At 39.2% G+C, this 27,500-nt stretch overlaps 3 protein-coding genes across 4 annotated transcripts in view; 2 read left to right on the forward strand and 1 right to left on the reverse strand.

Moving 5' to 3' along the window:
* The window catches only part of fsd1 (fibronectin type III and SPRY domain containing 1), a 14,787-nt gene extending 8,845 nt beyond the window's left edge, over window positions 1-5,942 (forward strand). The window contains exons 9-13 of the mRNA XM_060880949.1: window positions 303-456; window positions 1,316-1,398; window positions 1,530-1,781; window positions 2,945-3,033; window positions 4,217-5,942. Coding sequence (XP_060736932.1) covers window positions 303-456; window positions 1,316-1,398; window positions 1,530-1,781; window positions 2,945-3,033; window positions 4,217-4,327 — 689 coding nt within the window. The 3' untranslated portion in view covers window positions 4,328-5,942. The remainder of the gene's footprint in view (window positions 1-302; window positions 457-1,315; window positions 1,399-1,529; window positions 1,782-2,944; window positions 3,034-4,216) is intronic.
* Window positions 5,943-6,464: 522 nt separating this feature from the next.
* Window positions 6,465-21,527, reverse strand: stap2b (signal transducing adaptor family member 2b). Of its 2 annotated transcripts, none has more exons than XM_060880953.1 (14): window positions 21,365-21,527; window positions 15,408-15,479; window positions 15,202-15,321; window positions 14,830-14,886; window positions 13,450-13,631; window positions 12,584-12,715; window positions 12,138-12,207; window positions 10,761-10,863; window positions 9,736-9,816; window positions 9,578-9,631; window positions 9,265-9,324; window positions 7,979-8,029; window positions 7,626-7,736; window positions 6,465-7,076 (listed from the first exon to the last, which is right to left on the reverse strand). In XM_060880953.1, exons 1-14 carry the CDS (start codon window positions 21,455-21,457, stop codon window positions 7,018-7,020), a joined length of 1,245 nt encoding a protein of 414 aa, XP_060736936.1. In that variant the 5' UTR covers window positions 21,458-21,527; the 3' UTR covers window positions 6,465-7,017. The 2 variants fall into 2 exon arrangements, with proteins under 2 accessions (XP_060736936.1, XP_060736935.1); XM_060880952.1 differs by having other exon boundaries at window positions 9,736-9,825; window positions 21,365-21,526.
* Window positions 21,528-22,386: 859 nt separating this feature from the next.
* The window catches only part of mpnd (MPN domain containing), a 10,282-nt gene continuing 5,168 nt past the window's right edge, over window positions 22,387-27,500 (forward strand). The window contains exons 1-5 of the mRNA XM_060882280.1: window positions 22,387-22,543; window positions 24,712-24,914; window positions 25,719-25,940; window positions 26,032-26,143; window positions 27,228-27,309. Of these exons, the coding sequence (XP_060738263.1) occupies window positions 22,540-22,543; window positions 24,712-24,914; window positions 25,719-25,940; window positions 26,032-26,143; window positions 27,228-27,309 (623 nt within the window). The 5' untranslated portion in view covers window positions 22,387-22,539. The remainder of the gene's footprint in view (window positions 22,544-24,711; window positions 24,915-25,718; window positions 25,941-26,031; window positions 26,144-27,227; window positions 27,310-27,500) is intronic.

Below are 27,500 nucleotides of genomic sequence, written 5' to 3' on the forward strand. Positions count from 1 at the left end.
CCTCAAAGTAGCTTAAAATAAAAAGTGAAAGACAAAATAAACAAAAAATTTATGAAATAAAATGAATTTTTATTTTAGAATTTGGAAAACAGTATTTATTTTATATACTTTTAATAACAGAGACTAATAAATGAATAAACTACAAGTTTATTAATGACATCACTGTATTTCTTTTCCGAGTTTGCAAAATGTTACTGTAAACTTTATTCCACTTCTTCATCATTATGCAGCAAATATTTCTGTATTTTTTAGCCTTTTTTTAAATTTTTTTTATTTTGATCTGTTTCTCCTTTTCGCTCCAGCGTTTGTGTTTAAGCTGGACTCGGGTTCGGCTCACCAGAACCTAAAGGTAGAGGACCTGAGTGTGGAGTGGGACAGCAGCGGTGGGAAAACGGCCATCCAGGACATCCGCAAGGAAAAGAACAGGACCGGCTCTCCTATGCACTCTCCGGCCAGGTCCGGCCCACTCCTCCTGTACCAATCAGAATCTTCAGTCTTAGTAAAGGGGGCGTGGCTTTGGTGTTCCAGTCCCATTGAAGGGGGTGTGGCTTCTGTGCTTTAGTCTTAGTGAACTGGGTGTGGCTTTGGTAATTCAGTCCCAGAGAAGGGGGTGTGGCTTATGTGATTCAGTCTCTGTGAAGGGGTGTGGCTTCGGTGCTTCAATCCCAGTGAAGGGGGTGTGGCTTCTATGCTTCAGTCTTAGTGAAGGGGGTGTGGCTTTGGTGTTCCAGTCCCAGAGAAGGGGGTGTGGCTTCTGTGCTTCAGTCCCATTGAAGGGGGTGTGGCTTTGGTGTTGAGGAAAAGATGGATGAGAAGGAAAAGAGAAGAATAAGAAGGGAAAAAATATTTCAGAAGTTTTATTAGCTTCTTTATTCAAGGCCTTTTTTAGGGAGATTTAATAATTTTATTCATATGTGTTAATGTTGAAGGGTCACGGTGTCTTAGTGGTTAGCACGTTCGCCTCACACCTCCAGGGTTGGGGGTTCGATTCCCACCTCCGCCTTGTGTGTGTGGAGTTTGCATGTTCTCCCCGTGCCTCGGGGGTTTCCTCCGGGTACTCCGGTTTCCTCCCCCGGTCCAAAGACATGCATGGTAGGTTGATTGGCATCTCTGGAAAATTGTCCGTAGTGTGTGATTGCGTGAGTAAACGCCTGAGATAGGCACAGGCACCCCGTGACCCGATAAGTTCGGATAAACGGTAGAAAATGAGTGAATGAATGAATGTTTTGTTTATCGTATTTGGAGGTGATTTGTGCTTTAGGGAATACGTGCCTCGGGCTGCGTGCACTGCTCACGTGTGTTAATGTCTCCACAGGACGGCCATGATGTCACCAAAGAGAGCGCCGTCAGCACGGGTGGGTCGAGACCGCTTCACGGCCGAGTCCTACACCGTCCTGGGTGAGTAGATGGCGAAATAATGTCATTTAGAGTTCACTGCATTCTTTGTTCTTGGGCTTTAGTGGATAAAGAAGAAAATGATTCTTTTTACGTAACATGATGAAAATCTCACTGTGGTTTCTCACCCGCAGGTGACACCATAATCGATTCAGGGCATCACTACTGGGAGGTTCGGTTCGATAAAGAGAGCAAGGCCTTTGCCGCGGGCGTGGCACTGCGCTCTCTCGGCCGATTCGATCAGCTCGGGAAGAGCAGCGCCTCCTGGTGCATCCATCTCAACAACTGGCTGCAGCAGAACCTCAGCGCCAAGCACAACAACAAGGCCCGCACGTTGGAGTGTCCCATCCCCGAGCGCATGGGCATCTACTGCAACTACGACGATGGTGAGGACACCACGGATAGACTCGCATTTCAGAACTAGGAGTGAGGATGAATTGCAGATTCCGATTGATCAGACTGTTTGATTTAAGTTTCATTAACAGCAGACGATATTATTATTATTATTATGTTGGCTTTGTAGAAGCCAACATTCTGTTTATTATTATTATTATTATTATTATTATTATTATGTTGGCTTTGTAGAAGCCAACATTCTGTTTATTATTATTATTATTATTATTATTATTATTATTATTATTATTATTATTATTAATGCACTTGTTCTAAGAAGTTATCGTTCCTATAGTACAGTGTGTTTATTTTATGGATCGTTTTATGAAAGGAGTCTCCAGTGTCAGAGAAAGATCTGTAAAGAAGAGTTTACACTTTGTGCCTTCTGGGTAATGTCTTAAGTTCAAGAGAGAGAAATTGCATTAATGTTCTTCAAATAAATCCCCTGTGTCTTTATACAAAAATAATCACATCCTTAAATCTCGAATCTGGTCACGTGTCAGTACCAGATGTCTTACCAAGATGGACCGAGTATCTGTAATAGTATTAATAATAGTAATAATCTAGTAAGAGTATAATTTACTAAAGTATAAGATATTATTATATATTATTTTTTACAATATGGAAACTGGGCTTATTGTTAATAAAGACTTAATAAAGGACTTCTAGTTAGAGAAAAGTGACATTTTATCTGTAAGTAAAAGAAACCGGTTAGTTGTATGAAGTGAATTAAAGGGTAGAATTACCCTAATAAACTGGAAAAGAAATGCAGTACTGATTAATAAAGCATTCAAAAAAAAGACAATAAAATTCTTTTTATCATTATTTTGCGAAAAGAAAGCTAGATTTACAGCACTACTACTACTACTACTATTTTTTTTTTTAAGATATCTTAAATATATTTAGAAATATGTATTTTCAGATTGCTTTAGGTAACTAAGAGCAACATAAAAGAGGAAGAAAACAAATAATATTGTTTTCTTCCTCTTGTATGTTGCTCTTATTTACCTACACTTTGTGCAGGTGGAGGGTTTTTTTTTCCACAATCTACATACCACCTTATCTTTTATTGTGCAATTCCTGCGTCAAATGAATTTCCCCTTACGAAATATAGTTGTGCTTTTTTTTTTGTTTGTCTGTCCTTTTTACCTTCCAGGCACGTTGTCTTTCTACAACGCCAAAACCAAGACACTCCTGCATACCTTTAGGACCAAGTTCCAGCAGCCGGTTATTCCAGCTTTTATGGTAAGCTGCTGTTAATCCGTCTCAGGGAAACTATCTTTAGGTATCTGTGTGTGATTGTGTGAAATGTCACGTACTGTAATGATGTCATGCAACTTGATGCCATAAAAAGCCAAGTGTCTGAGTGACGTCTTGTTTTCAGACGGTTTGTTTTGGTTTGAGAAACGCATCTGTAACGATTTGCAAAGACACTTTGTATTAATATATAAAATATTATAATAAATAAATAAGATATGCAATCCAAAAACCCTAACATTTCTAATAATAATACAGTTAACTTCAGCAAATTGTTGCTGATTATTCATTAGCATTTTATATATATATATATACATATACATATATATATATATATCATGTTATTAGTTCCAGGAACCTTTTAGTTCCTTTTCCAGAGCTTGTAATTGTCTTCAGTGCTTATTCCATTCAAAATAATAACAAGAATAATACTAATTATTACGCACGTTTGTTTATCGCTATACGGTGCCTCCCAGAAAACAATGCACGGTGGGCAAGTGGGTAAATATCAGTGGACTATTTTATGTTGTTACTGACCCATTTGGGGACTGTAGGTAAATGAAACCCCACATTTTAGACAAACGGGGGCGCTAGTGAGCCACTTAAGAGACACACCTTTGTCTGACCTTTTTGTCCACACTTAACAGCCGACAAATGGGATGTATGTGTCATACATCTAAGTTAATCTAAGCATGCCAAAAGCCTTAAATATGCCTAAAATAAAAGTAAAATTTGACACGATGCCATGGCAACAGTGTTTTAGATATCAAAAATCCGTTCGCAATTTCGCATCTCCAATATCCCTGCGTCATGAGTGGAGTGCAATGTCTCGGCATCATGTTCACAACGTTTGATGTCAATCGCATGAATTCCCTAGGAGGAGTATTTAAAAGTTCACCGCAAATAATACTCCTGAGCAAAAACAATAGGGCTTCGCACCATTCAGTGCTCGGGCCCTAATAACGTGGAATGAAGTAGCAGATATTTTTGGTTTTGAGAATGCAGCTAGTTCCTCACCAGGTTCCTGGAACTCTGTGGTTTGTACTCTGAAACCTTTCACGCTCATTTCACATGATTTTAATGTGGTTATATTTCTAGGTTGAAGATATTTTAGTTCATAACCAATGTGTTAAAGATGTTAAGTATTAACATTTCATGCTACCGTGTGTAGGTGTGGAACGGGAGCTTCTCGGTTCAGACAGGTCTGCAGGTTCCCACCATAGTGCAGTGTGGCCAGAAAAGGAGCAGCAACGCCAGCAGCTCCAACGCCAGCCTTACCTAGACCTCCACTCGCCATCCTCCACTCGTCTTCCTCCACTGCTTTGTAGAACTGTTGCCTGTCACTCAGGCTCTTGGAGGCCGCGGGATGTACCCAAGTTTTCACCCCGGTGTCTGGAAATGGAGAGAATAAAGAATAAAGAAGCTCCAGCGCTTTGTGCCTTTCAGCCTTCTCATTTCATCCATGAACGCAGACGTCCACACAGCAGTGTGACTAATTACAGTGCAGCTTAATTACAGTTCTGTCAAATGCTCTTGTGTTTCTCACGACAAAGGTGAGGTGACATTTAGGCTGTTTAAGATTTGACATGTTCTCACACAAAAATGTGTGAGATAAATTGACAAAGGTTTGTGGGTTAAATCGTGAATGTGAGAGTATTTTATGAGTGAATGTTATGTTAGTGTGAATGAGAAAGCGCTTTCTTAAAGAATGTGGAGTTTATGTGTGAGTAAATGTAGGTGTTTGTGTGAATGCGGGTTATTTTATGATTGAATATGAGTGTGTAAATGTAAGAGCATTTTATGAGTGAATGTTGGTGTTTTTGTGAATGCGAGAGCATTTTGTGAGTGAATGTGAGTGCATTTTTTTGGGGTGAAATTCAGTGTGAGTGTTTTGTGTTTAATATCTGAGGTTTAGCCTAATTGTAAATCTTTTTGTCAGTGTGAGAGCACATATTCGTGGTCAATTTGTGAATGTGAGTGCCTTTTTTGTTGGGTGTTTGTGTGTGTGAGAAGGTAAAAAAAAAAAAAAAAAAAATTTGTGGGCACTTGTTTAATATATAAGATAAAATTGTGAACTTGTTTTTTTGTGAATGCGAGAACAATTTATGGGCACACATTTTAAACAAATGCTCTCACATACAATTTTATGTGCGTATGAAAGATAAATGTGAGTATGAGAGCGTATTATATCATTTGTAAGAGTATTTTGCAGGTGTGTGAGTGATACTATATAACAGCCTGAATGCCACCTCATAGCAAACCAAAATATTCTATAGATTTTTTTTCTTTTAATGGATCCCATTCTGTCTTGTCTTTGTTTAAACGCGGTTTCACACTGAATGTCCTTGATCATCGGGGTCTAATTGTAATTCTGAATGCTTCTTAAGTAAAATGTTATATTCAGAGACAGTTTAGCACAAAAACTTAAATGAATGCTAGTATTAAAACGCTTCTTGTAGAATACAGACGTTATTGTGCCAGCAGACGTCCGTGTGGAGTGAAAATACGAGCCGTGTGTGTGTATGATGATGATGATGATGATGATGTACCATAGTGTATTGCTGCCTTTTTTCCAATAATGGCGAACATTTCGTACTTGTTTTTGTTGCCCGCAGAAGTGTAAAGACAAAAACAGGCCATTCCAGTTACCTCCACAAATATTTACAATGTTTTATCATGTATTTCTGATTATGTGCACAGAGACAATAGACTTAAATATGACGCTCTGCCGCCTGAACACCGAGACGTTGTGTTTTTTTAATTCTCACTCACACTCTACTGCAGATTGCTGTATATCTCTGTATATAAACCATTAATGCTTTTCTGCCGAAACTGTAGTATTATATAACAGACTGCCAAGTGTAATTCTGCGCAACGTAATAAAACACTAAGACGGACGTTTGTGCTTGGGTGTTTACGTTTTAAAGACTCTGTACAGCTTTGAGCTAGCGATCAGATAAGTTTATCTACCACGGTAATATTTTTATACCATCATTTAGAATACTGTATGAATGCAATTAGCATTAGCAGCTAGCTACTTGTTTAGTTACAGTATTTAGCTAATTAGCTAAGAGACAGACAAACCCTGTGTGTAACGCTAGCAGTCATTCTTTCATCTTTTCTTTCTCTCTTTTAAAATTAATGACAAAATACGTCACTGTGTCGAGTCTGTGTCTGTTGCTATAGCAACGAGTTTGTATTAAAGCCAGCATATTCGTATGAACGTCGCAACGTCTTCCTTTTGACCAATCAGAATCCAGAACGCAGTCAAGGCTCATTCAGGAGAAAATTCCACCAAGCAAACCTTTATTTATTTATTTATTTATTTATTTATTTACATTTACATTTACAGCATTTGTGTTTATTTGTTTTCATTCTTGTGCATTTCACAGAATTGTATATAAGAGCAAAGATAGAAATTCTTTCAGTTTGAAAAATGATAGACTTTATTGTGCTAAATGTACACCATCTATTACAAATACAAACAAATGTGGATTAGTCACTGAAGCCACGTACGTCGCTTATTTACTCGAAAGTAGAATACTGTTAAGAATACACTCGGTTATAAAGAAGACATAACACAGGAGAGGAGGAAAAAGGTTAGCAATAATGCTATACAGAAGATTTTGATTAGCAAATAAAATGCTATACACTGATTTACTGTCAGAACAGATGTTAAACATAGACGGTAATGTGGCAAGGAGACACTTTTACCTGATTTACACTGAGTACTGGTCCAAAGAAAATAAAAAAAACTAAACTGTGGGATCAATGAACTGTCAATCTTCAAGATGCTTCAGAGCATCCAGCCAGCTGGACAACACGCACACTCTCACACACACACACACACACACACACACACACACACACACAGCTCATTAGTCTCCAACAATCGTACATTCTTGGCTCAATTCTGCAGACATTTTCACTAAATGGCTCCTTCATATTTGCTGGTTGGCCAGGGGTCAAAGGTCACTTTTCACAAAGAACACATCTCCTCAGTAATTTCTGCCTTAGCTCTTCATCAAAACCTGTGAAGGAGCAAAAACAGTTTTTAACATTCTCCACTTCCTGTTCATGTCATTTTTAATCCAGACTTAAAGAAAGACTAATATTATCATATTATAATTTACATCGGTGCTTTTTATGAATTATTAATCTGATGTATAAAACTCTAATTTACCTAAAATAAGATAATAATTTAAATAAAAATGTTGTAATAAGCTCATAAAGAGTGAGTAATACAATGAAACATTATTGTGACTAACGAATAATTAATGAAATCATTAGCAAGTTTAACCTTTTAATTAAATATTAATTTCGAGTTTGGATTGTTAACCTTGTGGGTTTTCTAGCTCTCTAAAAAATGTCATTTAAAAAAACACTGCGTGTTCCATAAAAAGGAAAAAACAAAATTTAAAGCTGCTGTTTGGAAAGCTGGTGTTTTGTAATTGCAGTTCACCTCCCAGACAGCAGAGGGCATTAAATTCCCACATTTTGCCCCTTTAAGAGTTCTGGAAAGTCACCTAGAGTCACACACATGTCTGTTCTCTGTTATAAATAAAGAAGTTCTTCCATACTCATAGAAAGACCTTCGGGGACAGCCTTCGGTGGGGTCGACCGTTTCGGCTTTGTTTCCATGGTCACTGTGGCACTGCGTGGGCGTGTCGATGGTGGAAGCAAAGCTCCGCCTGCAAGATTTCAAGATTTCATCAACATGTGGCTTTTTCTTTCTGGAGCTTTTTCTTTTTTGTAAATCAGGACCAAACATAAACAGATTCAGTGGCTATTTTTATGGTCTAAGCTCCTGAGTAGCTAGTTAATTAGCTAGCAACACTAAGCACGCTAAGTAGCTCAGAAATATTGTAAGATCTACACTACAATACAATGATGATTAAAAAAAATAAAAAAGGGTAAGACTCAGGTCACTTACCCGGACCTATCTGTAGGTCAGGCATGGACGTCTGATGTGGCAAAGTTCTCACTGTGAACAACACGACAATGTTTCACATAATCATCTAAAACATCTTACACCACTTTTCTTCCACCTTTTTCTGTATTTTCTTCTGAATTTGTCTCTGTGACCAACAAGATGAATTCAAGCTAAATTTGTCTTTATGTTTGCATATCATCCCAATGTTTACCTAAAGCTAACAGGTTTGCTAGACAACCAAGCTAATGCTATCTTCTTGCTGACTGTAATGTCAAGACCCAATGTTTGCAATGTCACGCTAACTAGCTTCCAGCTAGCTCTAAATAGTTAGTTAAACTTAACATTCCTAGAAATTAAAAGAAAATGCTAACTAGTATATTGTCTTATTGCTGCTAAATGATGCAAGTAGCTATGTTTTCTCTTAGTGAGTTAGCAAATATCTATTGTATATAGCAAGCTACCTAACATTAAGAGCTATTATACTGTGCCATTTAAACCAGTAACCAGGATACCTTACAAGCTGGATAACTGGGCTAACTATTAACCAGATTAACTCACAATTTAGCTAGAATCATTTTAAAACCAGTAACAAAGCTCACTAGCAAACTAGCTACTATGAACTACATTACTGTACTGGGTTTAAACTAGTGGTCAATAAAGTAGCAAACTAGCTAACATGACACTGACTAGACAGTTGTATCCGTTTAAAAAGTAGCCATGTTAGCTAACATCACCACTGGAAACCCTTACTAAAAGAAACTCACCTCAGAAAGGTTTAATTTATTTATACTCCTCACAGTGATAGATTTTAAATGGTTACCATTAATATTAGTTAAAGCCATGTTTGCTAACATGTTTGCTGATAATATGCTAGCTATTGCATAAAGAAATGATACCAGCAGCCAGGAAAGTTCGAAAACTAGCTAACATTAGGCTAATTGTTATACAGTGTGTAGCAGAAGCAGATAGCTAGTATCAGGCTAAATATTATTGAATATTACTGTGTAAATCATTAAGTTTGCTAGCAGCCCAGGCTACCAGTTTTAAAACAACAGTTAACAGAATATTTGTCTTTTCCTTTCCACAGCAAAATAGCTAACATTCAGCTAATTATTGTAGTGTGTAAAAAATAGCTAGGTTTGCTACATCTAAAGTCTAAAGTCTTAGATTTCATGAGCTTTCATGAAATTTCTCAGTCCTAATTTTCCACGAGTTAGCAGTGCTGTGATTAGCCCTAATTTCACCTTTGTTGACTAAATATTTATAGAAAAAAGCAGACTTTTTACCTGGGGCCTGAGACGAGACAATAGGCGAGACGTATGCTTCTTTCTCATCATCATCCTCATCTGAAATACATACACACACACTTTACACACACTTTACACACACTCTACACATACTTTACTCACACACCTTACAGGCCCACACAGCCACACTTTGCATGCACACACACACTTTACATGCACACACACACACACTCTACACACACTTTACACACGCACACACACACACACACACACACACACTTTACACAGACTCTTAATACAATTTACACACACACACTGTATACACACTTTACACGCACGCACACAAACTGACCTGAGGAGTTCAGGTAGATGTTCTCTTTTGGATCAGAACATTTCTTCCTTGGAGCTGAAAGATGATGTTATTGTTAATGTTTTATTATGTGCTTGTGTATATTTAAATATGTAGTATTTGTGTGTGTGTGTGTGTGTGTGTGTGTGTGTGTGTGATACCTGGTTTGGGGGGGACTTTGGGGGTCACAGGGCTGCTGGATGCACAGCATACACTCTTCTCTCCATTCTCCTTATTGTCTTCTACATACACTAACAGAAAAAAATTAAGGCATTATTGTATAAAAAAAAAGTATAGGCATTATTGAGCACGCTCACAACACACACACATATACAGTACACACACATATACATATGCACACACACAGTTACAGTGTTAAGAAACTGTTAACATTAAACTGAAAACACTATACTGTGTACCGCAGTAACCCCACTTTCTCATTCAAATTAGCTAACATTAGCTTAACAATTATAATATATAACAGAAACACTGGCCAGGTTATAATTAGCATCTATTATTCATCTTGATAGACTGATATATTCTATTTTTTAGACTGATTTATTCTATTATTTTACTTTCATTCAGCTTCCCTCTACCTTTTTTACACACGGTCACAATGTTTAATATAGGTCAGTGACATACCGAAAATACAATAAGATTCACACACAAGGGCGAGTAGTAACAGGCCTGGGTGTGTTGTGTTGAAGGAAATGTGTGCGATATTCCCAAACTGCTTCCTTGTTAAGAGACTATTTAAAGGTCTGATTAATGACATTAGACTTTATAGTTATGTGTGGGGTAATACTATGAGCAGTGGAACAGAAATGGACTTGAGTCTGATCTAAAGTGAGTCAGTGTTTTAGTGTGTTTTTCCCTCTGTTGACGATCTTACGCTGAATTTTAGTGTTGAAGAGAAATCTGAGCTGCTTTTTAGATGAACAAACACTCGGAGCATCTCAGAGAACAGAAATGGGTTTGATATCAACATTTACTCTGAACATACAAACATTTGTGAGGAAATAAAATAACTGTTTTTTTTTTGTATTTTTGGATCATTTCTATTAATATAGCACCTCTAGTATAGTAGGGTAATGTGGTAAGGTAGTAATGTGTTTGTGAAAGTTTTGAAGACAGGCAAGCGTGACATCTCCACATCTGTCAATTTCATTTGAACTTGTCTTCTTACCAATGCTTTCTTCGTATGTGTGCTCTAGAATCAAGGGCTTGAAAGCTCCTCCTGTCTTCTCCATCAGATAGTTTATCACATCATGCAGTGAGGTGCAAGAAATCTGCAACAAATGCGCGAAGTGTTTGATTCTTTCTCAAAAAAACAAAAAAGACAAAAACAGAAAAGAAAACAAAAACAGAGATAAACACCAGCTGAACGTTAAAACTTATATTCTGTGGTAGTTATATTCATTCATTCATCTTCTACCGCTTATCCGAACTACCTCGGGTCACGGGGAGCCTGTGCCTATCTCAGGCGTCATCGGGCATCAAGGCAGGATACACCCTGGACGGAGTGCCAACCCATCACAGGGCACACACACACACACTCTCATTCACTCACGCAATCACACACTACGGACAATTTTCCAGAGATGCCAATCAACCTACCATGCATGTCTTTGGACCGGGGGAGGAAACCAGAGTACCCGGAGGAAACCCCCGAGGCACGGGGAGAACATGCAAACTCCACACACACAAGGCGGAGGCGGGAATCGAACCCCTAACCCTGGAGGTGTGAGGCGAACGTGCTAACCACTAAGCCACCGTGCCCCCCTGGTAGTTATATGTGTAAGGAAAAAAAACACTACAGGAAATGCTGTAACAGGAAAGTAATCAGTGACAAAGTTGAAGCGTGTCACTACGACCACTGGCCAATGCTAACATATTTTAATTTAAAAGAACATTTTTAATTTGTTTAAGTGGCTCGTCCTTTGTGTGATTAGTTACTATGGAAACGATAATGTGTTATATCGAGCGCATTAATATAAACCAGAAAATGAACCCACAGCTTCTGACCAATCAGAATCCAGCATTCAACACCGCTGTGGCTCTCTGCTGGTTACTGTATTGTAAACCTGCCACGTCTCTTGGTCTCCTGGATCTGGATCTTACCTACTGACTTATTTTTCACTACTCTTACCTGTTATTGTATAAGGATAATAAAGTCTACTTATCTGCGGCAACATTATAACACTGCACCAATCAAAAAGTCTGCTTGCTCTTTATCTCAGTTTGCATGGGTTGTAATAAATCTAAATGGTAACAGCTTTAGAAAAGTGGTTAAGCTATTACTTGCATATGACACACACACATACACACACACACACACACACACACACACACACACAAGAATGTGTGTTATCTAAGTTCCTGACTGATCATTAATCAGGTTTATGATTTTCCAGAGACTCATTACTTCCTTGTACTGGAAAGTACCTTGTACTGGAAAAAAGCTGAATATGAGCCAAAGACAGTGAACAGCTTCAGCATAAGTCTGTGTTATGAATCACTGTACGATTGTATGAAATGTTCTTTCTAACATTGTCCTACTCACTGGATTGTCGAGAGCGATGGAAAATCCTCCGGTAGGGACCCGTGTCACTCGGTAATGTCGGAAAACCGGCCTACAAAATAAGAAAGGAGTAAAAAAAAGGACGTAGCATTTCAACGCTTCATACCTTTCATTGTCACTCATCACAAGGTGTAGTATTAACACCAATAACACATAGCCGAGGGTAAACAGGACATGTCCACCTAACGTTTACGCAACACACCTTACATCTCCAAACTTGTCTGTCTGCATGATTCCATCTGTCTCTTATTATGGTTGTTTTCTAAATGGGTTTATTTTAAAAGCGACAAGAGTTTTTTCTGTGTAAAGTCTATTAAAAATCTTTAAGCGTGAGTATACGGGTATGCATGCATGGGTCTAAATATACATATACATACCTGTGTGTGCATATGTGTGTGTGTGTGTTTATGTGTGTGTGTGTGTGTTACCCGTCAAACTCCTGCCTCGTAGTAACAGCAAAAGAGTTTCCGTCTCTGCCGGGTCTGAGCAGCAAGTTTCCTTTATCTTTGTGTTTTTCCAAAAGGATCTCAGCGTCTTCTCGCAACGTTCTTTGAAAACACCTACAGAACCAAGCACAAAACACACCGCTGTGTCACTGAAGCACACATCATGCCACAGAATGAGAATATCAGCCTGTCAGTCATGCTGGAGTCTTAGCCAGTAGATGCCAGGAATAATAATAAATACATCAGCCAAGAATCTCAAGAGTCTGAACTCAGCATTTGAGTGGTTTAACTATTGGTGACAGTTTCCTGATCTATGAAGTTTGGACTTTCTGAACTTTCATTTTTAGACTCACTCAGGACTCTAAATCTCTTACACTCTAGCACACTGGCCCATACATACAAACTCTGTACATGAGCTTGGTTATAGAACAAGGGTCTAAACTTGCTGATTTATTGATGAATAATAAATTAACAGGAGTCTGAACCCATATGTAGAATATCAGTCGTTTGAAACAAGAGTCTGAAGAGGAGTGTGTGAGATATCAGTGTGATGTTAGTGTCATTTAGAACTTGTGAACTTGTGCTAGAATAATGGAGAATCAAAGGAGACTAAACTGGTCCTGGAGTAATGGCTAAAAGCTACAGGAACCAAATTAAATTCCGTTTGGATTATTGGCTAGTCAAAACCTTAAGAGCTACATCAACCCACTTAAAGAGTCTGAACACACTCTTGCTTTCTGGCCAATAAGGGCAGGAGTCTGAATTTTTACACTAGCATATCACAGAATTAGCCAAGGAGCCTGAATCTACTCCTGTATCAATTCATTAAAGACAGAGTCTGAACTTACGCTGGCATTTCGAACACTACGGGCAGGTAATTGTCTGGTTCTGTCGTAGCTACTGTTATAGAAGCTTGTGCAGACGCAGATTTTTCGTGAATTTCTCTGAGCCTCTCGATCTCTTTGTCCACAGCTTCCCTCAGCATGTGAATCTGACCAGGCAGCAGGTTGAGAGACATGGGCACTTCCAGCTGTGAGACACAAACATCTGCAATTAAACCCTCATTCACTATCTATGTTCTTTGTCATGACAAACAACCTAGTCAGGGTTTCTCAGGATAACAGCTGGCAGGAAAGCGAAAGACAAAAATGAAAGGTACTTCCATAACAAACAAATGCCCAGTGATTCACTTAGCGATGACGGCAAAACAAACCACATGTTTACAGTAATTAGGCGCTGATCAGAAGCGTCTGATGAAAAGATTTTGAAGCTTGAGGACACAGGAAATCTATGTGAAATCTAAATCACATATCTATGTAAATGAGTTCATCTCATGATGTAGTGCAAACTAAGTATGCAGAATTCACACAGAAAAAAGGAATAATGAAATGATTTGCATTGACCTTGTGTTACGTGTGTGTGTGTGTGTGTGTGTGTATGCATGAAAATATTTTTTTTTATTTCAGGCTCTGTTTACTGTAAATGCTGCAAGCAGCCGACACGTGAAAGTGCGATGGATCAGAAGAAAGCTGGAGTAGAGACAGGAGGGTTATTTTATAAGTGTCAAACCTTAAGAGTCTTAACTTGTGCTGGGATATTGGGCAATTTTCTGTAAATATTTTATAATTCTGTGTATATATTAGCCTACTGTGTTGTAATGACAGGAGGCTGAACTGTCAGCCAATGAGGACAGGAATGATGATCTGAAACATTAATAGAGGTAAAAGGAGGAAGCCAAATTAGTATATGAGCTGATTACAGAAATACGAAGCCAAGAGGAACAGAAACCTCAAGCTTTTGTGACAAGAGAGGGAGAATATGAGGTCACTCCCGCTTATTGGCCAATGAGATGAGACGTCTGAATTTATTCTGTCCAATCATGCAAGAGCAATACTCTGGACTGCTATACTGGCTAGTTTGAACGTATGCTAGCAAATCAGCCAATAGGAAGAAGGAGATAAACCTATGCAGGTGTTTCAGCCAATAAGGGAGGAAGAGTAAACCTATGTAGGTGTTTCAGCCAATAGGAATTAGGGGATAAACCTATGCAGGTGCTTCAGCCAATAGGAATAAGGGGATAAACCTATGCAGGTGTTTCAGCCAATAGGAATAAGGGGATAAACCTATGCAGGTGTTTCAGCCAATAGGAAGAAGAGAATAAACCAATGCAGGTTATAATGTCTGAACACTGGTATACTGGGAAATGAACAGAAAAAAGCTTTACTGACCTTAACTACAGAGAAGATGAAGCCTTTCCACAGCTCACGAGCTTCTAGACTTGGAGCCTGAAACATTAACATTAACAATAAAACGCTGAACTTAATTACTGAATGTTACGCATTAAGTTTGATAGTGTGTTAACTGTACAGAATGACAGTGGGGAATAAATCAGTGTTTGATAACTGTTTACTGTTTGGATCTCAGTAAATTAATTCCATCTTCCGTATTTCAGAGAACTGAGAAGATTATTTCAGAGAAATAAATTCCCTGAGAAGATTTGATATATCGTCTCACCCGATCACATAATTCGGTGTAACCTTTAAATTTAATAACAAGAACAATTTAAATCTTCTTTGGCAGATGAAAGCCGACACTCTTACCGTCAGGTAGATGTCATCGTCTTGTAAGCGCAGATGGAATCTTGCTGCGTCCAGTTTGCGATCGTGACTGCAGTCGTCAGTCAGGGAGATGAAGTTTGATAGGTCCAGCTTTTCCACATACTGCTCTCACACGTACACACATACACGTTAGACGGCATAAAATGCTTTTGTACAATGGGGAACAAAAACAACAAAAAAAAACTTACATTATTGTCCTTGCCGTTGTTGTAGAAGAATAGACAGCGTCCACACAAAGAAGTCCAAAACTTGCGACTAATCTAATAACAAAAATAAAAAGCAAAATGTTTCCTTTCAGCTGAACACATTTATCTGACACACCATCATATTTATTAGGAGTGTGTATATGTTTAAAGTGTAATGCTATAATAAAAAAAATAAAACTGTAACCATGACAAAATAGCTAGAATCAGCTAGCTTACTAACCTAGCTAGTTAGATTCCTTATTGGCCGCTTGCGTGCCTTGACTGTATGCAGACACTTTAACTCCACATGAAAAAGTTGGAATATTGTCAATGAAATATTTATTTGATTCAGCGTAAAGTAAATCTCCTCACGCTCGCTTACTAACAGCACACATTTTCACCAGCTCTTCATCACGTCCTCCATGTTGGCTCACTGCACCATGCAACCCGATTATTAGGGAAATTAGCTTTTTGAAAAAGTTAGTATTTATCAATTTTATTTTTATTTTAGCTTTTTATTTATGACAATTTTTGTTCTTTATTTGCTAAATAAAAAAAGAAAATTTTTTTAGCGGCTGGTTTTGAGTTCAGGTTCTCTTTAGTTGCAAAAGTAGTTTAAAAGTTAAAACTGTTGATGCATGGATGTGTTTTTCCTGCTTGGTTAATGCCTCACATTCAGATGCTAAGAAGTAATAAGTTATAGCAGCTGAAACGGCTGAACAGGTTTGAGGAATGAATGGAATGATGGAGAATCCTGTTTATGTAGACGAAAACAGGCTCTGCCTTTCTCTCGGCCGAAAGCTGAACCTTGAACGAGTTCATCGTGAAAGATTCTTCATGAATAACAAAACATCGTCATGTATCAGGAACATTCCTGAGACACCACAAATCACTGACACACTTTCCTTCTGAATTCGGTGGCAGCTTCTGTTCCGTCATGGTATTAATCCGTAGATCAACAAACCATCGATCATTTACAAAGTGACAGCATGTTTTTACATTCATTCATTCATTCATTCATTCATCTTCTACCGCTTATCCAAACTACCTCGGGTCACGGGGAGCCTGTGCCTATCTCAGGCGTCATCGGGCATCAAGGCAGGATACACCCTGGACGGAGTGCCAACCCATCACAGGGCACACACACACTCTCATTCACTCACACAATCACATACTACGGACAATTTTCCAGAGATGCCAATCAACCTACCATGCATGTCTTTGGACCGGGGGAGGAAACCGGAGTACCCGGAGGAAACCCCCGAGGCACGGGGAGAACATGCAAACTCCACACACACAAGGCGGAGGCGGGAATCGAACCCCCAACCCTGGAGGTGTGAGGCAAACGTGATAACCACTAAGCCACCGTAACCCCCCTATGTTTTTACATATTACCTTAAAAATAATAATAATTAAAAAAAAAGTTTTAAATATTTATTTAATTAAAAATGGTGTCGGACACAGACAGGTGGGACTAAAACCTTGGTAACACACTGCCATGTTTGATGAGTCTTGTGTGAAAAAAAACAGCCTTGCACTTTATGATTTTGGGACGCTTTAAATATTTCTGCTGTCACTAAGAATTCTTTTTATAATACTGTAACGACAGTGTCTGCTGTTAGCAAACTGACTTCTGCCTGGGGTGATTATCACTCATACATTGACTTGGGGGCAACCAAGTCATCATTCATTATCAAACAGAGCTGCTGAAATCTGGCGTGTCAGGGGCCTGGCAAAGTAGAGCAAGGTTTATGTAAATGAAAAGCAACTACCAGCGACTACCAACGGGAGTGGACAGTACAGGTCACATGATTCTTAACAAAGTGCAAAGTGTAAATTCTTAACACACACACATACACACAAACACTCTGCTTCTCCATTTCATATGAGATGATGCAGATAAACACTGAGGAATTTTAGTGGCAAAAAAACCTGCCACCTAAAGTTGTTACTATAGTAAAAAAATAGTGAAAGTGACGTGACATACGGCTAAGTACGGTGACCCATACTCAGAATTTGTTCTCTGCGTTTAACCCATCCAAAGTGTACACACTCAGCAGTAAACACACACACACCGTGAACATACACCCAGAGCAGTGGGCAGCCATTTATGCTGCGGCGCCCGGGGAGCAGGTGGGGGGGGTTCGGTGCCTTGCTCAAGGGCACCTCAGTCGTGGTATTGCTGGCCCGAGACTCGAACCCACAACCTTAGGGTTAGGAGTCAAACTCTCTAAGCATTAGGCCACGACTTCCCCCCCTATAGCAACCAGTTGTAGGGGTGATTACTGATGACTTCATAGTACAGTGACTGAATCACTGTATGCGTGAACATAAGTGGTGTAAATTTCTCTAATCAATAGAGCCAAAAAATATTTAGTTTTTTCTGAACAATTAAGGACTTTTATCTTCCTAAGGTTTTCACTTCAAAAGGAAACCTGCGTGGTGAGTGTTTCTCCACAGGGATGAACTGAAGAACTGTCTGATATGAAGGAAATGCAGGGTGTAGAAGATACTCAGAATTACTCAGATACTCAGAAAGATACTCAGAAATATGTAAAACAAAGAAAAAAGAAAAAAAAAGAAACCCTACATCAGATGAGCCAAATGACAGGAGGTGTTTTCAACTCTTATTTACTGACACTCTCTGGAAGCCCCGCCCACTTTACCTAATTAGTAATGTTTTGTCCTGGATGCTCAAAAACACAGATAGACAGAATAGAGTTTTAATCTACTTTTGTTTACATGAGGCTTTAAATCAAAGCTATGGGACTTATTCCTCCGCTAACCCTAAACACAATGCTAATCACAATGCTAATCACTACATTAAACACAATACTAAACACAATACTAAACACAATGCTAAATAATTTAATAACCTAAACCTGCGGTGTCCGATCTTATCCCACAGGAAAGGGCCGGTGTGGTGCAGGTTTTCATTCCAACCAAGCAGAAGCCACACCAGAGTCTATACTGAAACAACTGATTAAACAGGTGGAATCAGGTGTGGCTTCTGCTTGGTTGGAATGAAAACCTGCACCCACACCGGCCCTTTCCGGTGGGATAAGATCGGACACCGCTGGCCTAAACAGTTGAAAGTTCATACACTTTTATCCAAGTGTTAAATACACAAACAAGTTCCAGGTTTGGCTTCTCTTATGAGAAGTAGGGTTTGTGTGTTTATGTGTTTGTGTGAGCATGTGGGTAATGGATGTGTCTGTGTGTGTGTGTGTGTTTGTGTGTGTGTTTGTGTGTGTTTGTGTGTGTGCGTGCGTGTGTGTGTTTGTGTGTGTGTGCGTGTGTTTATGTGTGTGTGTGTGTGTGTTTATGTGTGTGCGTGTGTGTGTTTGTGTGTTTGTTTGTGTGTGTTTGTGTGTGTGTGTGCGTGTGTTTATGTGTGTGTGTGTGCGTGTTTATGTGTGTGTGCGTGTGTGTTTGTGTGTGTGTGTTTGTGTGTGTGCGTGTGTTTATGTGTGTGTGTGCGTGTGTGTTTGTGTGTTTGTGAGGGACATTTGCTTGTTAAACCAGTTCTCTATGTGACTCGTGACAGTGGATGCTGGACTGCGACTCTGTCAGGGATATTAGTCACTTTATCAAGAGGAACTCGTGAGGTCGAGACTCTCGTGTAAACAATAGGCCTGAAAAAAAAAACTCATACTTTGCATCATTAATGCTGTGCTGATTTGTAGATGATGTGACATACAGGAGGAACATTAAGGCACTATACAGACGAACCGTAATGTCTGTCAGTCTGTAGACTACGGAAGTGTGCGGCGGATGTAAACCTTTACATGCTCCGTTAAAGGTCTTTGTGATCTGATTCAGATTCTTTCCCTTTTTTTTTGGGGATGTTCTCTGGACATATCTTTTGCAATATCTTTTGGACACTACCCCGATATGTGAAGAATACAAGTGATTCAAGAAAATCTTGCTATATCACATTTAATGTAGCATTACGATTCCTTATAATGCCTCATAGCCAACATACAGTATGTAGCACAAGCAACACACAGCCTACTATGTTACTCCTTAATTAGGTTAATGAGCTGATTTTGAGGCCAGTTTGTATCTTCAAATCATCACAAACAATGATCTTCATGGATTTTTACATAAAAATCAAAATAGCTGAGCTTTAAAACTGTGAATCTGTGAAGCAGATATGAGGAAGTGCAAGATCTTTAATTCAGAAACCATCTAACCGATGATTATTTACCGTCACTCATCATTTACAGACACAAACTGCACACTAACTACAAATCACCTGACTGCTGCTCCACCCAGTTCAAAGTCCAAAGTATCTGCACAAAAGCTCCATGTAAATGTTCTCAGTCTCGTTCATGAGCTCTATCGGGTGTGTGAATGCAGGAATATTGTAGTAACCCTTGCTCCTTTAGATGTTTATAATTTACTGTAACAACAAGAAATGATGCCTCGTTTACAGAAACCAGACCCGGTTATTAGTTTCGTTTTGATCCCTGCATTTGTTCTTCTACACAAACTGCTTTAAAAATAAAAATCATGCTGGTTAATAAGCACCGAAACGACTGTAATCTGATTAAAAGTATTTTCTCGGTTACTATGTAGTCTATGTGCTGATCGTTCTGATTATTACTGAAACACATACACAACACACACACACACACACACACACACACACCATTAACCCAAACTGACAGAAGTGAATTACGCTGATTATCTCGTTACAGTGGCACCTGTTAAATGGTGTGAATGTTAGACAGCATGTGAACAGTCAGTTTTCACAGCTGATGCATTGGAGGCAGAAAAAGGATCATGCATTAGGATCTGAGTGGCTCTGACCAGAGCTAGTCTAGACGTCTAGGTGAGAGCATCTCCAGAACCACTGTGGTGTTCCTGGTAGGCAGGGATTAATACCTACCAGAAGGTATCCGAACACATAATGCATCAGCCTGTAACCAACCCGAATGAGGTTTTTTATTCAAATTCAATTCAAGTTTATTTCTATAGAGCTTTTAACAATCAACATCATCACAAAGCAGCTTTACGGAACATGGACACAAAACAAAAGATTAATATAAAGAACAATATAAAGATTAATAAAATACAATAGTTCAAGATTAATATTAGTTATATTTGAATGTGTTTGTATTTATCCCTAACGAGCAAATCTGAGGTGATTCAGGTGACTGTGACCTCTGTGATAGTGATAAGGAAAGCTGTGAAAAAGAGAAACGTATTCGATAAAAGAGTTTAGAATAAATGAAGTGAAGAATTCCAGATTAATTCGTCTGTAATCATCGACATCAGAAAGACGCCCTTTAGTTCTATTCTAATATACACTAAGTTTTTAATGTCCAGGTTCGAACAGAATGTTTTTGTGCCTTATTTTCAGCAGATGATTTGTTTAACCACGAAACCTCCAGGACTGTCATTATGATCATTAAGTCCTCAAACACTTTTCTCTTTACCTCAAATTCTTTTTATGAATGTATCTGTTATTTACTGTAGAACATTTCGTTTACAATATAAACCTGTTTATAGACATTTTTTTGTACTGATTTCCTTTGTTCAAATGTCCCAATTTGTTCCAATATCAAAAAATGCAAATTGTTTATGATTCAGAATTTTATTTTGATTCGAATTTTGTTCAAACTTCTAATAAAATCGAATCGAACTGAAATCAAACCAGAACAAACAGGGTCCTGAAAATCACCCTAAATATTTTGCAGTCCTTTGTAATGGATATACAGCTGATATCCAGATGTTTAAGTACAGCTGATATCCAGATGTTTAAGTACAGCTGATATCCAGATGTTTAAGTACAGCTGATATCCAGATGTTTTAGATTTTAATTTAGAGAATTCAGAGAATAGATTTGATTAAGTGATAAAATTAAATCTAAATAAAGTTGATTTAATGGAGCTGCAGCTTCTGTCACGAAATGTACAATAAGCCTGAATGCATTCATTAGAGAAGAAACTCACTTTATCTTTAAACGACCTCTTTTCCAGAAATCCCTCGTAGTAACAGGGGGGTAACTGGGATTTATTCCGCGGCGCGCGTCTCGTCTGCGCCATGGTCACGTCAGGAACTTTAACGCACGCACACACACTTTGCTGCACAACAACTCGTAATGACACGTTAATACACCTGCGCTGATGTATAGACGTGTGTGTGTGTGTGTGTGTGTGGGTGTGTCCTGGTCCACAGGTGAGCCTTGACAGGAGGGAATAATCAACAAAACCCCGCCCATCAGCTAATATTATTGTCTGGTTATGTTTAAGGCGACGCCATAAAAAAGTGTCCCAATATATTTTAATACAGACATAAGATCATGATCATGACAAGCTTATGATTGAAATTGTATTTATTTATGGAAAGAAAAATGTACATTTACATTACCATTTACACACAGTCCTACTGGAATAAGCATTATAAAAGTCAAACGTATATTTTAAGAGCCTAAATAAACACTTGGTAAAGCGGTTAGTGATTTATGAAAATGTCGTTTTGTCGCCATCTAGTGGTTGAATTATGTCCAGCAGGTGATTGCGCTTTACCGTAAGCTTCCTATTATACGCACCAAACAGAATGTTTATCCAACTCGACTAGTAAAGCGCTCGCTGTTAACCAGACAATAAAATCTCACACGCAGGAGATATAAGTTATAATAAACTCAAATCGATTCTAATATTAAGATTAGACCACTGTAAGTATTGTGTTTGAATCAGAGCGTGTCGAATCGTCAGTTCCGAAACGAAAGGGTATAAATATGTGGGAATAGATAAAGGGGAGGGAAGGAGGTTATCAAATAAACAAAAGAATAACATTTGCTTTTATACAAGATCAATAGGTTTAACAATTACATTTTTTATATTAATTTCGCCTTATTAAACCGCACCTTTACGCACTAAAACAACTGCAACGCCGTAATAACGCAGCACTAACGGTAGCCATGGCTACGTTCCAAACCGGAAGCTACCGTTGTGGGCAGTGTCGCAAAACGTTGACTACTTAGTGACCTAGTGTGCGTGTGCGGTTTGGGACGCGGCCCGTGGCTTTGTATTAGAGTAACAGCTTCACCACAGACGGGAAACGTGGGAGAAAAAACAACATTATAATCGGAGACCTGGCAAATAAAGGCGACGGATTGGGTGAAATGGGTGAGAATAAACACCGAGATTTCTGTTTGTTTGGTAAAATGTGAGTGACATTAAAAACCCAAGAGGCCTCGAAGAACAAAGATGAGATGAGAACAACAGGAGCATCAGTTATTTATACATAAACACATCAGGGATCGAGGAATAAAGTGTGATTTCTTTATCTGTCACTGCACAAAGACTCGCTGTGTCTTCGGTATTAAAGGTTATGTAGGGTTATAGCAGGTGTATAAAGCCAGTGTGGACACAATGAGCAGTAACATTAACATCCTAACACTTGGTTATTAAACATCTGGCTTTATAACGGACTGCTTTGCTTTTGCTTCCGTTGCAGAGAGAAGAGCATCACACACACTCGGGGTTTAATCACACACACTCTGTTTAATCACACACACTCGGGGTTTAATCACACACACTCCGTTTAATCACACACACACTCGGGGTTTAATCACACACACTCCGTTTAATCACACACACTCGGGGTTTAATCACACACACTGTTTAATCACACACACACTCGGGGTTTAATCACACACACTGTTTAATCACACACACACTCGGGGTTTAATCACACACACTCTGTTTAATCACACACACACACTCGGGGTTTAATCACACACACTGTTTAATCACACACACACTCGAGGTTTAATCACACACACTCTGTTTAATCACACACACACACTCGGGGTTTAATCACACACACTCTGTTTAATCACACACACACTCGGGGTTTAATCACACACACTCTGTTTAATCACACACACACTCGGGGTTTAATCACACACACTCTGTTTAATCACACACACACACTCGGGGTTTAATCACACACACTCTGTTTAATCACACACACACTCGGGGTTTAATCACGCACACTCTGTTTAATCACACACACACTCGGGGTTTAATCACACACACTTTGTTTAATCACACACCCACTCGGGGTTTAATCACACACACTCGGGGTTTAATCACACACACTCTGTTTAATCACACACACACTCGGGGTTTAATCACACACACACTCTGTTTAATCACACACACACTCGGGGTTTAATCACACACTCAGTTTAATCACACACACTCGGGGTTTAATCACACACACTCAGTTTAATCACACACACTCGGGGTTTAATCACACACACTCTGTTTAATCACACACACTCGGGGTTTAATCACACACACTCTGTTTAATCACACACACACTCGGGGTTTAATCACGCACACTGTTTAATCACACACACACACGGGGTTTAATCACACACACACTCGGGGTTTAATCACACACACTGTTTAATCACACACATTGTTTAATCACACACACACACTCAGGGTTTAATCACACACACTCTGTTTAATCACACACTCAGGGTTTAATCACACACACTGTTTAATCACACACACTGTTTTAATCACACACACACGGTTTAATCACACACACACTCTGGGTTTAATCACACACACTGTTTAATCATACACACACTGTTTAATCACACACACACTGTTTAATCACACACACTGTTTAATCACACACACACACTCGGGGTTTAATCACACACACTGTTTAATCACACACACTGTTTAATGTGAATGATTTGTGTAAGTGAGTCAGATCCACATCCAGTTATTCAGTGACTGATGATGTGATGGAAGGAAACACGTCACTTTAAAGCGACGTTTAGTGAAACTCACTGATTGATGATGTGATTACAGTCTCAATGAATCTTCATTAAAATGACACACAAGCCAGGTTTAACAAGGTCCTTAAAGATGATGGACGATTTCTGGATCATGGCCTGAAGGATCGATCAGAGTTTGGATCAGAGTCGATTAGTGTTTGGATCAGAGTCGAATAGAAAGTGGATCAGAGTCGAATAGAGTTTGGATCAGAGTCGAATAGAAAGTGGATCAGAGTCACTTAGAGTTTGGATCAGAGTCGAATAGAGTTTGGAGAAGAGTCGATTAGAAAGTGGATCAGAGTCGAATAGAGTTTGGATCAGAGTCGATTAGAGTTTGGATCAGTTGATTGGGATTAGAGTTGATTAGAGTTTTAGTACACAACTTTAAAGTCTCGAGCGTGTTCAAGTGTTTCCTTGTTCTGCTTCTTTAATACACACATTTAACTTAACTCAACACTTAACTCAACATAAAGACGTGTTTTGGCTCCTCAGGTTCTGAACCTCCATCATCTCCTCAGCTAGTGGATGAAGGAGTTGATGAAGATGATGAAGAGTTGAGTGGAGGAGAGGAAGCCGAGCTGCGGGTGTCGTCAGGACGGGGATCGGTTCTGACTCGGAGGGGAATCACACTACGCGTGCTGCTGAAAGACGGCTTGGTGGAGCCGGGAGACGCCGTCCTGTCCATACACTACCTGGTACTGATGTATACACAATCTATCATCGTCTATCGTCGTCTTTAATGATGTTTAATATGAACAGTGTTCATAAGAATGCAGCTAACTAGCCACTGAGGGTGAAAGCTAACACTTTTATGATGTACAGCTTCTTTTTATTGCAGTGTTTTTTAAATATTGTGCAGGTCACGTATCACAGAAACGTCATGTACTGTATCATATAAACGTCACGTATCATAGAAACGTCATGTACTGTATCATAGAAACGTCACGTATCATAGAAACGTCATGTACTGTATCATAGAAATGTCACGTATCATAGAAACGTCACGTATCATAGAAACGTCACGTATCATAGAATCGTCACGTATCATAGAAACGTCACGTATCATAGAAGCGTCACGTATCACAGAAACGTCACGTATCACAGAAATGTCACGTATCATTGAAACGTCACGTATCATAGAAACGTCACGTATCATAGAAACGTCACGTATCATAGAAATGTCACATATCATAGAAATGTTACATATCATAGAAACGTCACGTATCATAGAAACGTTACGTATCATAGACATGTTACGTATCATAGAAATGTCACGTATCATAGAAACGTCACGTATCATAGAAACGTCACGTATCATAGAAACGTCACGTATCATAGAAACGTTACGTATCATAGACATGTTACGTATCATAGAAATGTCACGTATCAGAAACGTCACGTATCATAGAATCGTCACGTATCACAGAAACGTCACGTATCATAGAAATGTTACGTATCATAGAAATGTCTTAAAGTATCTTTGTTGTCTTTTCTTGCAGGGGAAGAACTTTGTGGGTGACCTGCTGACTGATGGGAAGATCCGCTGGGTGGAAACGGGGCAGATCTTTAACTCCCCGAGCGCATGGGCCACACACTGTAAGCGTCTGGTGAACCCTGCCAAGAAGTCGGGCTGCGGCTGGGCGTCGGTGCGCTACAGGGGACAGAAACTGGCCCAGTACAAAACCAGCTGGCTGCGTAAATACCAGCCCAGTGCTGACATGGTGAGGGAAACTCAGTAGTGTTTATTCACTAACACACAGAATATTATTCATAACAAACCTCTGACTTTCTCTTCCGTGTGTCTGCTGTCAGAGTCTCGCCAGCGAAGGAGAGGACGACGAGATGGGAGACGACGAAGAGGAGGAAGGGAAAACGACTATTACAACAGACGAAAGAAACAGGAAGTCCAAACCAGAGTTCCACGGTGAGTAAAATGAAATGAACATCGCAGGAGTTTAACACGGTCATTTCATTTAACGATGGGATGCTGAGTCGCACCGACATGAAGGATTACATGAACCCGGTTACATCTAATCGAGGATTTGTTGATCTGTGACATAATTCTAAGATAAGTAAGTAAGGAATCACTCTAGATGGAGATCAGGAGTCTCTTATTCCTCTTATGTAACAGAAATTAGACAATTGTGGCAACCATTTTTTTATAATATAAAAACTACACATTGTACATTTTTTTGTTGTTTTAATAAACTACTAGTTATAAATTTTTAGTGTTGTGAAACAACAAAGAAACAAGTCTCAGGGTACAGCATCTAGAAACGGCAAAGCTGTGTGATACTTACACAATAATTACACAACAGCAGATATAACTAGAACGTACATTTCCTGAAGAAAATGTGAATGGTGCTTGCACGTGGCAAATCCCGGAGGCTAGTCGAGACAAGTGTGTGACGTCATCTGGATACTCTTGAGGAAGTTTTCCTCATTATGCTGAGTGTTTTGATATGTCACATGTTCATGTTGTGCTAATTTTTTATTTTCACGTGACATCACGTGATGTCATCAAAATACACGTGAGGAAGTTCCCCTCATTGTTGTGAGTGTTTTGATATGTCACATGTCCATGTTGTAAAAAATCTTTTGATTTTGCATATTTTGGGGGCGGGGCTGCGGGACAACCGAAAGGCCAGTCGGTACACCGATTTAAACCTTTGTTCAGCGTATCACCCTAAAGGAGCTGGTCGAGTTATAAACCTCCAAAGTTTATAATGGGAGTCTATGGGAAAAAAGGCCATTTTGAGACCCGGTACTGGAAGTACCGGTACTTAGAAAAGTACTGGTACTCGGATCGCTTATAAAAGTCATAGCACCTCTCCTGGTGGATTTGAAACGTCATTCTAGGACAAAAGCTGCGGGACAAGTTACGCGCCGAAGTTTTGTCTGGCACAATAGTAATAATGTTGCTTTGCAAGCACCGTTAACAAGTACATTTAACGTGTACTAGTGTGTGTGTGTGTGTGTGTGTGTGTGTGTGTGTGTGTGTGTTACAGATGTCAGTGTGGTGCACAGGAGAGGAGACAGAGAGAGACTTCCTGTCAGATACTGCACACTGGGAACCAGAGACATCGGCAGGTAATAAACCTGTAATACGACACGTTTATATACAGCACTAACACGCAGGACTCCAACAGCTCTAATCGTATATCATTATCATATCACGTCATATATCTAGTCACACATAACCCTAATGTAATGGTGTTAAAGGACAAAGCTGTGATTTACTCACCTTCGGATGAGACACACGGATGAGTAACGGCTCCAGA

The sequence above is a fragment of the Tachysurus vachellii genome, chromosome 11 (genome assembly GCF_030014155.1).
Source record: "Tachysurus vachellii isolate PV-2020 chromosome 11, HZAU_Pvac_v1, whole genome shotgun sequence".
Lineage (NCBI taxonomy): Eukaryota > Metazoa > Chordata > Actinopteri > Siluriformes > Bagridae > Tachysurus > Tachysurus vachellii.